A 17093-nucleotide genomic window follows, 5' to 3' on the forward strand; every position below is an offset into this window, starting at 1 on the left:
CAGTGCTCTGAACTGTAGCACAACCAGAAACACATTGTGAACGGGTAAAAACCACATGGCTGCTCTAGAACAGAGCCAACAGGAAGTAGCATCGAACACCAATCTAGTTAGATAAACTGCCAGTGAGTTGATGACTCATGGAAGCATCCAGTAACACACCAGAAAGGAAACCATTTGTTGCCATGGATACTTAAAAAATTGGTTTATTAAAAGCCAACGGTTGCATCCTGATAGCCAAAAAGATAATCCCAACACTAGGATCTACAGAATTCTTCATATCAAAACTATCTGTCAACATTATTCCTATTATTCCTATTATTCTCTGCTCATTTAGTATGTAACAGATTCTGATTTCACTGGCACACGAGGAAAGTGCTGAGTAAACCATGCATGGTGGGTGTTTATCATCGTAACAATCTTCAGATGAGGAGGCAGGCCCACTAAAACATTTCACCCTAGAAACCTCCAAGATTCGGTGGCCATTTGTTTGGGAGTTAAACAGGTACTCAAGCCTCCTCTAGTTTAGTTTAGCTTAGAGTTTAGTTTAGAGATACAGCACGGAAACAGGTCCTTCGGCCCACTGAATCCACTCCGAACACCGATCCCCGCACATTAACACCATTCCACGCACACTAGGGACAATTTCCATTTTTACCAAGCCAATTAGCCTACAACCATGTACATCTTTGGAGTGTGGGTGGAAACCGGAGCACCCGAAGAAAACCTACGCGATCACCAGGAGGATGAACAAACTCCGTACAGACAGCACCCGTAGTCAAGATTGAACCCAGGTCTCTGGCACTGTGAGGCAGCAACTCTACTGCTGTACTACCTTGCTGCCCTCCTCTCTGTTCTAGCCAACCTTGGCCACGGTGCTTGACTGTATTGTTTTGAAGACATCGAAGCTGATTTTTATAAACTTACCCTTTATTTTGTGGGTGGAGGCATCACTGACAAGGAGAATATTTTCTGCCCGTCCCATGATGATGATGGCGAGCTACTTTCTAAAGCCACTGCCACCCTTTAGGTGAAGGAAGTGCCTGCCCCCCCTCCCCTCCCCTCCTTCCCCCCCCCCCCCCCCTCCCCCAAGGAATAGCAACACACTTCCAGGTTGGGACTGTGGGGAGCTCGGAAAGGAAGCCTCATGTGGGGATATTCTCTTGCTGCCCTTATCCTGCCACATTGGGAAGGGCTGTCAGAGACCGTAAGACCACGACAGAGGAGCAGAATTAGGCCATTCAGCCCATCAAGTTTGCGATACCATTCGCTCATGGCTGATCTATTTTTCCCTCTCAAACCCCTTCTCCTGCCTTCGCCCCACAACCTTTGACACGCTACCTAATCATGAGCCTAGCTTTAAAAATACCCAATGGCTTGGCCTCCACAACCTTTGTGGCAGTGAATTCCAGATTCACCACCCTCTGGCTGAATAAATTCCTCCCCATCTCCAATCTAAAGGTATGTCTTTTTATTTTGAGGCTGTGTCCTCTGGTGCTAGACTCTCCCACAATTGGAAACATCCTCTCCACATGCACTCTATCTATCTACATCCCCTCTATCTACACCCACCCTATCTAGGTGCAGCCAAGGCAAGACAGAATGCAGGGCATTTTATGCTGGCACGAATGGGGAGTGAACATATCAAATATAATTAATGTTACCAGCTTGCCGCTACAAATCACAGTTGAGCTGTTCCAGTCTGAAGAAGGGTCTTGACCCGAAACGTCACCCATGTCTCCTGAGATGCTGCCTGACCTGCTGAGTTATTCCAGCATTTTGTGAAAATAAATACCTTCTATTTGTACCAGCATCTGCAGTTATTTTCTTACAGTATCCAGTCAGCAGTGTTTCCTTTAAATCCCATCTGATTTGGACATCACAGGAGTGATGCAAAGAGTGGAGGGATTTGGATCATTTGCAGGCAGGTGAGATTAGTTTATATTAGCATTATGTTCAGCACAGACATTGCGGGCCAAAGGGCCTATGCTGTGTTGTACTTTTCGATGTTTCATGTTCAGTGTTCTATGAATTAACTTCTCCACACCTGAGACTCGTATCCATTATGATGCTGCAGTTTTCCAATATAAAGTCACCCCAAATCCCAGAGCCGTAGAATACCGACACCACAGCTATGTCCCCTCCAGATCTCCTTTAACCAGTGAGATCAATCCCACATTCTCAGGTTTATCTGTGAAGTTCTGCACTTCGAAACCAAATATAATTTTACATGCAATTAAAAATCAAAAATCCGCTGGAAATGTGAACTAACATTGACCTGAAATGATAACTCTGTTTCTGCCTGGGAGCTTTCCAGCGTTGTCTGTTTTTATTCCAACTCTGGGGGAGTGTTGAAGAACAGAGGGATAACAGAGGTACATAGCTCCTTGAAAGTGGCCTCACAGGTAGTAAGGGTAGTCAAGAAGGCTTTCGGCACATTGGCCTTCATGCACTGCCCTCCCACTTGTTTATATTAAGCACATTCTGCAACTTCCCTATGTATCAGACCATATCGCGGGAAGGTTCCCTCCTTGACGTATCCATGGACAACTCTCATATTCAACTCCCTCTCATCTATGTGGCCTTTAGTGCTGATTCCAACTCAACAGGAACCAGCTATGAATAGGTTTAACTCATTTCACACTCGTGCTAATAATCTGTACACCATTAACAGGTACTATAACAACATTTAAAAGATATTTGGATTGGTAAATCAATAGGAAGTGTTTAGAGAGGTGCGGGCCAAATGCAGGCAGGTGGATTCCCATAGACATTGTGGTTGGTGTGGGCAGGTTGGGCTCAAGCACCTGTTTCCGTGCTGTATAATTTTTGTTTAACTCATTAATCCAGCATGGAGGCACTCCAAAGTGAAGGAACACGAAGAAAGCAGTATGAAGCAATATCTTCACTGGTGTGGAAGAGCACACATCTAACAACACATAATCTAAGACAAGGAGGGCCATTTAATAACTCAGCAGGTCAGGCAACACCTCTGGAGAAAAAGAATAGGTAACATTTCGGGTCAGAACACTTCTTCAGACCCCACCCGATGTGTCATCTATTCTTGTTCTCCAGAGAAACTGTCTGACCAGAGGTGTTGAGTTACTCCAATATTTTGTGTCTATCTTCGGGATAACAACATTTAAAAGATATTTGGATTGGTAAATCAATAGGAAGGGTTTAGAGAGGTACGGGCCAAATGCAGGCAGGTGGATTACCATAGACATTGACCAGCATCTGCAGTTCCTTCCTACACATGTGCTTCGCTATCACTGTGGAACCCATGTGCCTGCCTCTGTTCACTAACCGACCCTAGACATCCACTCCATCCACCACTACTGCACCACTCTGCTAGTATAGTGTGCACCCACTGCATCTAAATGTACTGCCACAACTCATAGCACCAGCCCATCGGCCACCTCTTCCACCAGGTCCTTTCTCATCACTGGTTAAAGAGTCTGGAATGTTATACACAACCCCACCCTGATAGTATTTTCACTACCAGGACTGCAGTGTTTCAAAAGGCACCTCATTCCATTAAATTTAATTTGTGATTGATGGAAATCTCTCATTTGTTCTTGAGAGGGTGCCATAGATTCATGCAGCATGGAAGCAGGCCCTTCAGCCCAACGTGTCCATGCCGGCCAAGATGCCCCATCTTAGCTAGTCCCATTTGCCCCAGTCTGTCCCAAATCCCTCTAATTAATTACCATCCATGCACTTGTCCAAAAGACCAAGAGTCAAAGAGTCAGGCCACATGGAAACAAAATGGTGGTGTTGAGGTGCCTTCTTGAAGGCCTTGAATGAACAACTGCAACATCCAAACAGCAAAACCAGTAAAAATCAATTCTCTTACGTCAAAAAATTAACTTCCAAGAAAAGTATTGCCCTGTTACTTTCGTTTTAATTTATGGCGCCCTACCCACCCTTCGTAACTGTAAGCATTTGACAGAAATACTAAGGCTGCAGCAGCCCAGGAGTGGAGATGTAAAATATCGACCATTTTAGATAAGGTGTTTGCTTCAGAACTGGTTATTGCAGAGACTCTACTCACAGGGCGAATAAAGGAGAATTTCCTGTTTCACTGTGGCAGACCACAGCGTTGCTGAGAGGAAACTAAAGGTCAGTATTGTGCAAGTTTGTGCTGTCACAAGTAGAAAAACATCATTTAAGGGAAGGAAGAGAGGAGACTTTTGTTTAAAGGCATCAGAATTTACTTCTGAATTTTTGTTAACAGGTATCGCTCACTTTAATCATCATCGGTAACCCCACAATTTTCTGCTAGTAATTTTCTGTCTTAAAAAAATTGCTCTTTAATGACTGAGTTTAGTTCAGCTCTACAACATGGAAACAGGCCTTTCGGCCCATAGAGTCCATGCCGACCATTGATTTCAAGATCTATGTTATCCCACTTTCTTATCCACACCCTGCAATTTTACAGAGGCCTCTTAAGCTGCAAACCCACACATCTTCGGGGTGTGGAAGGAAACTGGAGCAAACGCACACGGTCGCAGGGAGAACGTACAAACTTCTTCCAGACAGTGCCCAAGGTCAGGATGGGTCTCTGGTGCTATCAGGGCGGCAGCTCTATCAGCTGCACCACTGTGTCACCTGTAGTCATGCTGACTAAGATCACATGCATGTTCAAAGTCTTCACAGCAACCACAACTGATGTCTTTTGGGCACTTTCTTTATTTTAGCCTTTACTTTTACATTTAAAGATGTCCCAGGTGGAGTGAAAGTTTATCCTTTGACCTTCCAACTCCACCCAAGGAGGGATTTTCACTGTCCACATGTTCAGGTTTGGATCAACTACTGCTTGTTACATTGCTGCAAGTAGGGTCACATACAACTTGTGTGAAGTGGTGATCGATGGTTGGCATGGACTCCATGGGCCAAAGGGCCTGTTGTATATCTGGACTAAACTTAGTCATTAAAGAGTAATTTTAAAAAACAGAAAATTACTAACAGATAATCGTTCAGGAAACCAGAGGAAGCTCACTCGGTCACAGTAAAACATAGTTGGGCAAGACACAAAGTACTGGAGACCCTCAGTGGGTCAGGCAGCATCTTGGGAGGACATGAACAGGTGACATTCAGATCAGGACTCTTCTTTAGAGTGGAAGATGATCCACTGAGTTACTCCAGCACGGTGTTTTGCTGAATGATCAGCCATTTGGAGTCGTTTCTGATCAAGCTCTGAGTTTCTTGAAAGTTGTTTGAGCTATACTCAAGAGAGCAAGATGGGAGTGTTTTATCAAACACCTGACTTGTGGTGAGTGGAAACTCAGTGAATGGCCACATAAAGGATTGTTTGGACTTTGTAGAAGGAAAAGCAATGGACTTAAAACTTCTAGTGACTGCTGTTCAAGGTAGGTGGACATCTTCAGAGTGTAGCCGTACTGTAGTTAAGTTTGGTTCAGTTTTGGAGATACAGCTTGGAAACAGGCACTTCAGGCCACTGTGTCCATGCCGACTTTCAATCACCCATTCACTCTCGTTCTACATTATCACATTTGCTTGCCCACTCATTTTTACAGAGGCCAATTAACCTACAACCCGCACGTCTCTGCGATGTGGGGGGAAACTGGAGCAGCCGGAAACCTACGCGACCAAACACGATACATAGACAGCACCCGAGGTTAAGATCAAACCCTGGTCTCAGGCGCTGTGAGGCAGCAGCTCGACCAGCTGCGCCACCGTGCCGCCCATAGTGATCTTTATATTTCATGTTTAGCTGTTTCACCACATTAAGGGACATTAGGTTTATGTTACCTAGTGTTGATTCCTGTGCGCAGTACTGTTTATAGTTTGTAAAACAATTTGAGAGATAAAGTGTTTACGTTTCTTTTTTACCCCTTTTATAGAAATCCTGATTCATTGAGAAACATTGAGCAGCGAAAGGAAAGCTCTTCAGCGGGTAGTCCATAGAGCTCAGAGGACCATCGGAACACAGCTACCAGACTTGGAGGGCATCTACAACACACGATGCCTCAGAAAAGCCACCAGCATCCACAAAGACTCTTCACACCCCTGCAACAGTCTGTTCGAACTCCTTCCATCGGGCAGACGATACAAGGCCTTCTACGCCCGCACCTCCAGACTCAGGAACAGCTTCATCCCCAGGGCCATAGCTGCTATGAACCGGTCCTGCTGAGCCGGATGGTCACATCGCACAGTGATCCGGCACAGATCTACCTGCACTTTATTCTGTCTTAAAACTGTTACAATTTGTTTCGTTGGGTTGCTGTTGTTTAAATTAACTAAATTATTGCATCGTATGGGAGGCGCATTCCCAATCTCGTTGTACCCCTGTACAATGACAATAAAGATATATTGTATTGTATTGTATTGTATTGAACAATATGGCCAGGATCTACAGATGGGTTGGTGCAGAACATGACAAGTACAAGGTACAAATACATGACAGGATAGATGCAGGAAAAAACAGAGTAGATGTTCCCGATGTTGGGGGAGTGCAGAGCCAGGTGTCACAGTTTAAGAATAAGGGGCAGGTCATTTAGGACTGAGATGAGGAAAAAACGTTTTCACCCAGAGAGTTGTGAATCTGTGGAATTCTCTGCCACAGAAGGCAGTGGAGGCCAATTCACTGGATGTTTTAAAGAGAGATATATTAGAAAACAGCCAAATAAGTAAGCAGGACCATGTTACCCAGTTTTGTTGCAGTTGCCCAATTCAACAGGTCTCTGATTCCACGAGAACCAGGTATTTTAGGTCATATTGGCAACACTTTGGTGCAGCTGGTAGAATTGGTGCCTCACAGCACCAAAGACCATTCAAACCTGACGTTGGGTGCTGTCTTCTCTTTTTTTATTTTATTTTTCCTCTCTTCCTTTTGTTTTTGTTCTTTTTTTTCTTCTTTTTCAAAAATTTGATTTATTCATTCACCTATTTATTTATCTGTTTATTTTTCTGCCTATTTTTTATTTATTTATTGTTTTTATTTGTTTATTTATTTATTTAATTTAGTTTAATTTAGTTTAGTTTCAAAATAGACTTTATTCGAGATATAAATATATACAATACATGATCCTTACAAAACTCCATCCAATATTCTCAGAGGCAATACTGTTTACAATATATTCAATACATTCAATACTGTTTATACAAATCACACAATTTCACCCCCGACCCTTGCCACTCATGTGGCCCACTGGTGTGGAATCCCTTGCCTTATTTTGAGGGGCGTCTACACCACACCCTGCCCCCCATGTCCAGCAGCAGAAGGACTGCAGACCTCACCCTTAGAGCCTTAGCGTTAGCTGCACCAAGCTTCAGTGAGTCCCTCAGCACCTGCTCCTGTAGTCCGGAGCGGGCCAGAAGGGCAACATTCCCCGATGGACAGCTCGCTCCGCTGGGAGGTCAACAAAGCTCGGGCAGACCAAAGAGCGTCTTTCACCGAGTTGATGACCTTCCAGCAGCACTCAATGTCACTCTCTGAATGCATCCCTGGGAACAGTCCATAAATCACAGTGACGGAGCTGTTCGAAATAAATCGTGACATGGGACCCTTGCAAACCTCTCCAGACTCACTTTGCAAATCCACATTCTGCGAAGAGGTGGGCAACCGTCTCCTCTTCACAGCAGCCGTCCCGAGGGCAGCGTGCGCTGGTAGTGAGGTTCCGGCGGTGCTGGAAGGATCTGACTGGGAGGGCTCCCCTCACTGTCAGCCAAGCCAGGTCTTGGTGCCTGTTGGTGAGTTCTAGCGATGAGGCATTTTGCCAGACAAGCAGGGCAGTCTGCTCTGGGAACCACGCCACAGGATCCATAGAGTCATTCCCCTGCAGTGCCTGCAGGACGTTCCGTGCTGACCACTGCCCGATGGACTTGTGGTCAAAGGTGTTGGTCCGGAAGAACCTTTCCACCAATGACAGATGGTGCGGCAATGTCCAGCTGACTGGCACATTGCGTGGCATCTGCGCCAGGCCCATCCTTCGCAACACCGGAGACAGGTAGAACCTCAGCAGGTAGTGGCACTTGGTGCCCACGTGCCTTGGCTCTACGCTCCGCCTGATGCAGCCACACACGAAGGTGGCCATCCGGGTGAGGGTGCCGTTGGGCACGCTTTTACCCCCGTTGTCTGACGACTTGTGCATTGTGGCACTTCGCACCCAGTCCATCCTCGACCCCCAGATGGAAGATGGCCCGGGTGATCCCCTTGACGTAGGAGGGAGGGACGGGCCACACTTGTGCCAAGTACAGCAGCCCCGAGAGCACCTCACACCTGATGACCAGATTGTTTCCCGTTACAGAGCGGCAGCACTGCTTCCACAGCTCCAGCTTCTTCCCCACCTTGGCCGTCTGCTCCAGTAATTCTTGTCACACACCTCAGCCCCTCCGAACCAGATCCCCAGCACCTTCAAGAACTCAGGCTTGATGGTGAATGTCACTCCTGGCAATGGTGGTGAATGCCACTTCAGGCCTGGCAATGTCACTCCTCTTATGCTCGCGTCCTTCCTGATGGACTCGGCAAAAGGTTCTATACAACGGATGAACAAGACAGGGGGGAAGAGGGCAACCCTGCCTGACTCCAGACCACACGGGGAAGCTGTCTGATTCACACCCTTTGATTTGGACTGCATACAGATATCGGTGTAGAGCAGTTGGATCCAATTCCTGATTCCCTCCCCAAAGCCCATTTAGGAGAGCACGACCCTCATGTTCGTGTGCGATATCCTGTCGAAGGCCTTCTCCTGGTCCAAGCTGCCCATCCTGAGACAGGCATGTTGAGGCTAATCATATCTAAGCCATAAAATGCACCCTCCCGCGACCATCACCCCTCCCATGCCCCACCACTACCAGAACACAGTGAGAGAATCAAGAATTTCTCATTTCTATGCCTTGTGACCACATTTGGTGGAAACTTTAACCACCTGTCTCACTGGACGAGCTAACAATACCATTGTAAAGCAACATACATAACACCATCATTCTATGAACCCAGACCATGCAAAATAAATAATGAATTAAACACGTGTTTGCTTAAACCACTTGAGATTGTTAAATAGAGCTGGTTGTCGATGTGTGGCATGTTACACACCCTCTCCGCACTCAGAACAAATACACAGAGTGAGAGAATTTCATCACTGGATGCAAACGGAAAATGCACGCAGGAAACAAGGTCTGAAACCTGACTGCAGAAAGCTGGCCACTTACAGCAAATAAAATGTAATCAAGCAAAATGATCAAACCATCAGCATTGACAGGCAGGGTACCTGGTAAGCCAGGCCACCATTTCCGGAGATGTCCACTCACCTTCTAAGACAATGTCCTTCAGTGTCTCCACCGACTCTGCGAACCTGGCCACGTCCCTCAGTAGATGGGTGATCTCCTCCACCTCGAGCCCCTCGTTGCCCTCCGGAATGCCAGCGCCAGGGGTCTTGTACCCTTTGCCCCACGTCCCGGTGGTGTTGATTGAGGAAGCTGCAGCACTGCAGTGTCTGCTCAGGCTGCTGGGCCTCTTGAGAGTGTTGACACCACTCGGACTCGAACTGAGCTTGGTCACGGAGGTGTTCCCAGCACATAGTTCAGACAAGGAGCCGGCCAGTGAGGCCGGTGCCTCGACGGCATCTTTACGAGGCAGCTCCTGTCAACGCAATAAGAAAGAGTCACCAAACCATGATAATCAGAAGACTAGAAATCAATATGGGATGAACGTCGACTGTAGGAGGCAGGTCCTGATTCAACCCCATACTTCACAAACTGCTTTCGGATTAGGTTTATTGTTGTCATTTGTCCCGAGGTACTGAAAGGTTTTGTGTGGGAAGGAACAACACCAAAGAGAGGGACAAAAAGCTGGAGTAACTCATCGGGTCAGGCAGCATCTCTGGAGAAAAGGAATAGGTGACGGGTCGGGTTGAGACCTTTTTTCAGACTGAGTCAAGGGAGAGGGAAACGTTTTTGTTTTACATACTATCCGATCAAATCAGAATCCAATCAAGCCAAACCCGTACATAGGTAGAACAAAGAGAAAGATACAGTGTGCAGAATATAGTCCTCAGCATTGTAGCATAACAGTAAAAGTCCAATGTCTGCAATGAGGTAGGTTGGAGGATTGGCAATGTACCTTAGTTGGTGGAAGGACTGTTCAGAAGTCAGATAGGAGAAATAATCTCCTTATTTAAAACTATTATGCTGTTGCAGAGGGTCAGGCAACATCCCTGGAAAACATGGATAGGTGACGTTTCAGGTTGGGACCCTTCGTACAGGTGAACATGTAATGCGTACCTTTTAGCAAACTACAGTTTATGTGATAGATCATGATTAGATTTCTGATGCCACCTTCTGCTATCTTGTAATAACCAGCACCGATTTTCAGGTAACCAAAGGATTCAAAGGTAATTTTTTTTAAAGGAGAAAAAACACCTGTAAAGATTACACCACGTCAAATATCAAGTAATAACAGTAACGGAAGTCAACTTGACTGGTCCGTTGTTAAAGTTGAGAAAGAATATGGGGAAGGAATAGGCAAATGTAATGCAGTTCAAACTTTTCTATGTTAAATTTTTGTAATTTTCCTTCATGCCAGAGTTTAAGTTTAAATATTACAATTATATGTGTTGACTAAAACACTTATTAAAAATACCAAGAAGATGATATCTTGTTGGATTTTTCATCGGTTAAGGTTTCTTCCTGACAGCACCCGAGGTCAGGATGGGTCTCTGGTGCTATCAGGGCAGCAGCTCTACCAGCTGCACCACCCGTAGTCATGCTGACTAAGATCACATGCATGTTCAAAGTCTTCACAGCTACCACAACCGATGTCCTGTGGGCACTTTCTTTACTTTAGCCTTTACTTTTACATTTAAAGATGTCCCAGGTGGAGTGAAAGTTTAACCTTTGACGTTCCAACTCCACCCAAGGAGGGATTTTCACTGTCCACATGTTCAAGTTTGGATCAACTACAGCTTGTTGCATTGTTGCAAGTGGGATAAGATATAACTTGTGTGAAGTGGTGATCGATGGTTGGCGTGGACTCCGTGGGCCAAAGGGCCTGGTGTCCATCTGAACTAAACTTAGTAATTAAACAGTAATTTTTAAAACAGAAAATTACTAACAGAAATTTGTTCAGGAAACCAGAGCATCCGGAGGAAGCTCACTCGGTCACAGTTAAACATAGTTGAGTAAGACACAAAGTACTGGAGAACCTCAGTGGGTCAGGCAGCATCTTAAAACCAAGATTATAATGGGCATACAAATCACTGAGGGAAATGCTTGACGTTGGACTGCTGATTGTCCAACCTGGTTCTTCTGCCACTGCCAATAGTTCACCACATATTCACACCTTAGACTAACTTGTAGACAGCAGCCGGAAGCTCCCTGGTTTATTTAAATTATGAACATTCAAGAGACATGACTGTTTGGAAGCTGAACGATTATCTCAACTAAAAACCATCAAAACATTGTTGTGAATGTCGAACTTAAGGCAGGGAAAGCGATGTGATAAGCTGTGTGTTTCCACTTGTACTAATTCAGTGAAATCTCTTTGAAACATTATTAATAAGTTCTAAATGCGTGCGCCTTTATGCAACTTCAGGTGGAGTATAAATACATCAGCAGAAAGTGGGGTAAGTACAGAATGGTGGAGTCCCAAGATGCCCAGTGGCACAACAGAGTCATAGAGTGATAGACACAAGGCAACAAAGTCATCTCAAACCCAGATAGTAAGTGAATCTAACCCGAACCTAAACTAAATCCAAACTTGCTCAATCTCTGTCCAATAATGCAGAAACTGGAAATCCAAGAAAAAAAACAAGTACCAGAATTATTGAGCAGGTTCGGTGGTATCAGCGTCGAGGGGAAAAAGTGAAAACTTTTGGCTGATAACTTTCCACAGGAAGGCAATCAACACACAGCCCAACCCCATGGGCACCAATATGCATTTTCAAAGTAATGCATCTTCAGTCAGTCTGAAGAAGGGTCCCAACCCGAAACTTCACCTATCCAGGTTCTCCAGGGATGCTCCCTGACCCGCTGAGTTACTCCAGCACTTTATGTCTTTCCTGCATCTTCAGTCTTTGGGTAATAATCAAGAATATAAAACATTCTCCCTATGCACTCTTTAGGGTTAAGCAGAGTTTTGATGCCTTTGCTACTTAACCTCAGGTGATGGAACTGAACGTGGAGAGATTGAAGTTAAAATCTCCCCAGAGCTCAGCACCCCAGAGCTCAGCACCCACCCCTGATTACTTCACGAGCTATAAATGATATTTTGTTCAACTGTGTTGAAAATATACGCAGTAATATGTCATCTTTGTTGTCACATTGTTCAGTGTGCTGCGTATTGTTTTATTTTCATTCTCATGTTCGTTGACAGCTGCAGTATCATGTTCCACATTTCCACAGATGTCATGTTGCAATATGTTACTGACTCTCTTCACTTTTCCTGTTTTCAGAAGGGTAGCGAAGTGTTTTAAAAGTCGATTTTTTTTTTTCAATGCTAATTACGCCGCAGAGTTAGACGTTCCAAATCTTTGGTACCTGGTGATATCAGGCGCATGGATCTGAAATGGATTTTCACTTCTCACTGCCAACGCTGAGCTACCGAGCGCAACTCAAACACAGACACAGGAAGCTGACTTCACAAACAGGCAGATCGACTCGGCTAAAGAAAGTTTTATATCACCGCACATCGTGGAATTGCAGTTCATGCATCAATTCCTCCCAAGGCTGATTTTTGTCCGAAATAAAAAAATCACAAACAGTTAAAGTACAATTTTGTGATTTCAAGATAAGGACCAGTAAAGTGACTGTCAGATTATTCCCTTAAATGGTGTCAACTGTGCCTTTCTTTGCGTAGCGTAGGTTTATCGAACTTGTTCTGCGCAGGTGTCAATTTCCTATGGCAGTGAACCCACATGTGTGTGACCTAGGGATGGCGCCGTGCTTCAAAGGTACGATGCTGCCCACAGGACGATGACAGCTGAACACCATCCCAATGAAATGCAGCATCCTCATGGGTTTACAAAGGATGACGTAAGATATACAGAAACTGGCCATTCAAGCCCAAGATTTGGCATGTGCCAAATTAATGCTCCACTACTTCTGACTTCCTCATCAACATCAAGTTGGATTGAAAGAGACTGCATGGAAACAGGCCCTTCAACCCATCGAGTTCATGCCGGCCGCTCATTCACATAGCTCTACTTTCCCATCCACTGCCTTCACACCAGGAGCAATTTACAGAGGTCACTTAACCTACGAACCCACACAGGAAACCCATGTGATCACATGGAGAACGTGCACACTCCACGCACACAGCACCCGAGGTCAGGATCGAACCCAGGTCTCTGGCGCTGTGAGGCAGCACTCTACAAGCAGTGCCGCTGTGCCACCCTAAATGTGGCCCTGTCTTCCATTTTCCCACATGGGCCTGTCCATCTCCCCTGAGATGCGTCCACAGTAACTGCAACAATGATTCTCCACAGTGACAAGTTCCACATTCCAGTCCCTCTTTGTCATTCCTTTTGAATCCCCTCCAGTGTCTCAGTGACTTTTCTGATTTTGGCGATTCCTTTGTTCTGTTCTTCCCCAGAGGTGGAAGCATTATTTCTGCAACAACTCTAAACAGGGCTCCCTCTGCCTTGCTACCTGAGCCACTCCCTGTAACTAACACTTTGTGTGCGACCAGCAACCGAATTAGAAGCAAGCTACCAGTTCATCTTCTTGAGTAAATGGGACCACAGGCAATTCCTCTTTCCACATCTTTGATGAAATTGCAACAACCAAACTCAACAAAACTGGGTTTTTTTTAAAACTACTGCTCATAAACATCTTGTGAAACTAACGGAACTCTCGGCGATATTTCTTTAATGTCCTCACAGTCAAGCACAGAAGAAGGCGATCGACAGGCGATACTCTTCTCACATTACAAACTTCAGGCTGCTTTCCTTCCTCTCATTTTGAAGAATATTAAATGTAGCAGCTTAAAAACGCAAATGCAAACAATCTAACAAGCTCCCGTTGCAATATGCATTGGTCTGAAGATAAATGGAAATATCATGGGTTAAAAGGAGTGCATCAATGGGTTCAAAAACAAAAGTACAGATCTAAATTAAAGGGTGAAAATGTCAGAACTACGAGTTGAGCAGCTTCTGTGGAGAGAGAAACAGTTAAAGTTTGACACAACGTGCTGGAGTAACTCAGCGGGTCAAGCAACATCTCTGGAGATTATAAAAAAGGCCCTTTTTTTCTCCAAAGATGCTGCCTGACCCGCTGAGTAACTTTCTTTGGTATAAACCAGCCACAGCAGTTCTTAGTTTCAACACTTAAAGTTTCCTAAAGTTAGTCTACGGGTCATCTACATGCTTCCTCGTCTGCAAATTGTATCTCTCACACATTTCGTTCAGTAAATTATAATATATATTTTTTAAACTGCAATAAAGAGAGAGACAGGGACATTTTTTGTTAACATCTGCGGATCAGACGGCATCTGTGGAAGGGAGATAGAGTCAACGTTTCAGTCCCGGGATCCCTGGTCAAACATAGGAACTCTTCGCGTTATCGAACCAACTTTCTACCAACTATTTTTTAACCAATCTTTTTTTTTCCCCAACCAGTTAGTTACTCCACTGACTGCACAATTCCGTCCACCCCATCGTCCCTACAGAATTGTGCTGGAATGCAAAATGAATGGATATTGAAACAAATAAAGGCAATGAGCGTGTGACCTGATGCCACCGATTTCTTTGCGTTAGCAAAATTAAACGGGCCTGAGCCAGAAACTGCACGCTGGGAGCTGAAGGCACTGTTTGTAACACAGTTAGATGGGAGCGACTCGTCTTCTGGCCGGGCCATTGAGTATAGAAGCTATCAAAGAGCGGGCAACCCGTCTTGTCCACTCTAAATCATTGGTGTTTATTCACAAAATGCTGGCGTAACTCAGCAGGTCAGGCAGCATCTCAGGAGAGAAGGAATGGGCGAGTGTTTCGGGTCGAGACCGTTCTTCAGACCCATTCCTTCTCTCCCGAGATGCTGCCTTGACCTGCTGAGTTACTCCAGCATTTTTGTGAATTCGATTTGTACCAGCATCTATCTGCAGTTATTTTCTCACACTTTAAATCATCGTGTCGGGGGCTGAACTGTTGCAGAGAAAAACTGTTGTAGACAAACTTTAGGAAACTTTAACTGTTGAAACTAAGAATTGCTGTCTCTGGTTTATACCAAAGAAAGTTACTCAGCGGGTCAGGCAGCATCTCTGGAGAAAAAAAGTTTTTTTTTAAAATTTCGTTTCCAGCTACTTTCAGCGTTGTAATAAGAAAAGCGTAAGACGATTGATATGGCGATACTGTACCACTGTAGATGTACCACTAATGCACGCCTGCCTATCCATGGTGCTGCGTCCATCACCAAGAGTGGGTGACAAGAGGGAACATTTAGCAGGCGTCTTGCACAAAGAGTTGGTCTCCCCCCTGGGTGTTTTCTACCTACCGTGAGCCATACCTTTGGTCGGTTTGGCAGCGCGTCCAGCCCCGCCTTTGACCTGCCTTTCTTGCCCCGCAGCCCTGTCGTGTAAGGGCTGTAGCTGCTTTTGCCGGCGTTTCGCTTATTGAGCATCCTTCCCTCAATGTCCCAGTAACTCAGCTATTCACCCACCCACTTGCCACCTCCCCACTGCACTGTTACTATCTGGGGCTCGGGGCTGCAGCTCCATCCACCAGCGCCCTGCATTCATCCAGCCGCAGCTGCGAGTGCGGATGATTTTGCAACAACCACCCACCCACCCCCAAGATGATTTGAACGCATTCGGATGCTTGCAACTTACAGATGTGCAGAGCGGCACGGGACTTCCTGTTCTGTTCTTCAGAGATATTGAAGGCGTTTTGATCAATTCTCTTTTCTTGCGAGAGAACATGTCTCCAACCCAGGGCGAGCTCTCCCTCCTTCTCTCCCCGCGGCTGTCTCCTTCTCCTCCTCCTCCTCCTCCTCCTCTATCTCCAGCAGTGCCCCTCACCTCCCTCTATCCCATGCAGTGTGGCGGCACAGCCCCTGCGAGCTGCTGGTGACAGCCAGGGCATTCCGTTACTCTGTCCTCCCCCTCGCATGTGACACCCGGCCGCTCGTCTCATTGGCTCCCAAACTGCTACATGCACCTCTCCTTGCAACATTTCAGCACGTTACTCCACCTAACGTCTGCTCAGCCTGATGATACCTGTGAAGCCAGACACTGAGATTAGAAACATAGAAAATAGGTGCAGGAGTAGGCCATTCGGCCCTTCGAGCCTGCACCGCCATTCAATATGATCATGGCTGATCATCCAACTCAGTATCCCGTACCTGCCTTCTTTCCATACCCCCTGATCCCTTTAGCCACAAGGGCCACATCTAACTCCCTCTTAAATATAGCCAATGAACTGGTCTCAACTACCTTCTGTGGCAGAGAATTTCACAGATTCGCCACTCTCTGTGTGAAAAAAAACTTTCTCATCTCGGTCCTAAAAGACTCCCCCTTATCCTTAAACTGTGACCCCTTGTTCTGGACTTCCCCAACACCGGGAACAATCTTCCTGCATCTAGCCTGTCCAACCCCTTAAGAATTTTGTACGTTTCTATAAGATCCCCCCTCAATCTTCTAAATTCCAGCGAGTACAAGCCGAGTCTATCCAGTCTTTCTTCATATGAAATTCCTGCCATCCCAGGAATCAATCTGGTGAACCTTCTCTGTACTCCCTCTATGGCAACATCCACCCAACATGTTCCCCTTATCTTGGATACTTGCGGCTTGGGTCACTGGAGCTCTCTGACTCCAGTGCTCTTACTTCGACAAAGGGCCATTGGGTCTGGGTTAGTTTTAGTTTATTGTCACGTGTACCGAGGTACAGGGAAAAGCTTTTGTTGTGTGCTAACCAGTCAGCGGAAAGACAGTACATGATTACAGTCGACCCATTCACCGTGTACAGATACATGATAAGGGAGTAACGTTTAGTGCAAGGTAAAGCCGGTAAAGTCCGATCACAGATAGTCCAAATTCTCTGCCTCAGAAGGCAGTTGAGGCCAATTCTCTGAATGCATTCAAGAGAGAGCTAGATAGAGCTCTTAAGGATAGCAGAGTCAGGAGGTATGGGGAGAAGGCAGGA

The 17093-nt window shown here is 45.7% G+C and overlaps 1 protein-coding gene across 2 annotated transcripts in view; it reads right to left on the bottom strand.

The window, feature by feature from the left end:
• Positions 1-15906, bottom strand: part of LOC144607002 (rho GTPase-activating protein 45-like) — a 137994-nt gene extending 122088 nt beyond the window's left edge. The window contains exons 1-2 of one of the 2 annotated variants that reach the window (XM_078423523.1): positions 15782-15906; positions 9274-9604 (exon numbers count right to left, since the gene is read on the bottom strand). In XM_078423523.1, the coding sequence (XP_078279649.1) occupies positions 9274-9604; positions 15782-15871 (421 nt within the window). In that variant the 5' untranslated portion in view covers positions 15872-15906. Of the gene's footprint in view, positions 1-9273; positions 9605-15447; positions 15574-15781 lie in introns of those variants that run through there. The other variant, XM_078423522.1, reaches the window with a different exon arrangement.
• Positions 15907-17093: the final 1187 nt, after the last annotated feature.

The sequence above is a fragment of the Rhinoraja longicauda genome, chromosome 28 (genome assembly GCF_053455715.1).
Source record: "Rhinoraja longicauda isolate Sanriku21f chromosome 28, sRhiLon1.1, whole genome shotgun sequence".
NCBI lineage: Eukaryota > Metazoa > Chordata > Chondrichthyes > Rajiformes > Arhynchobatidae > Rhinoraja > Rhinoraja longicauda.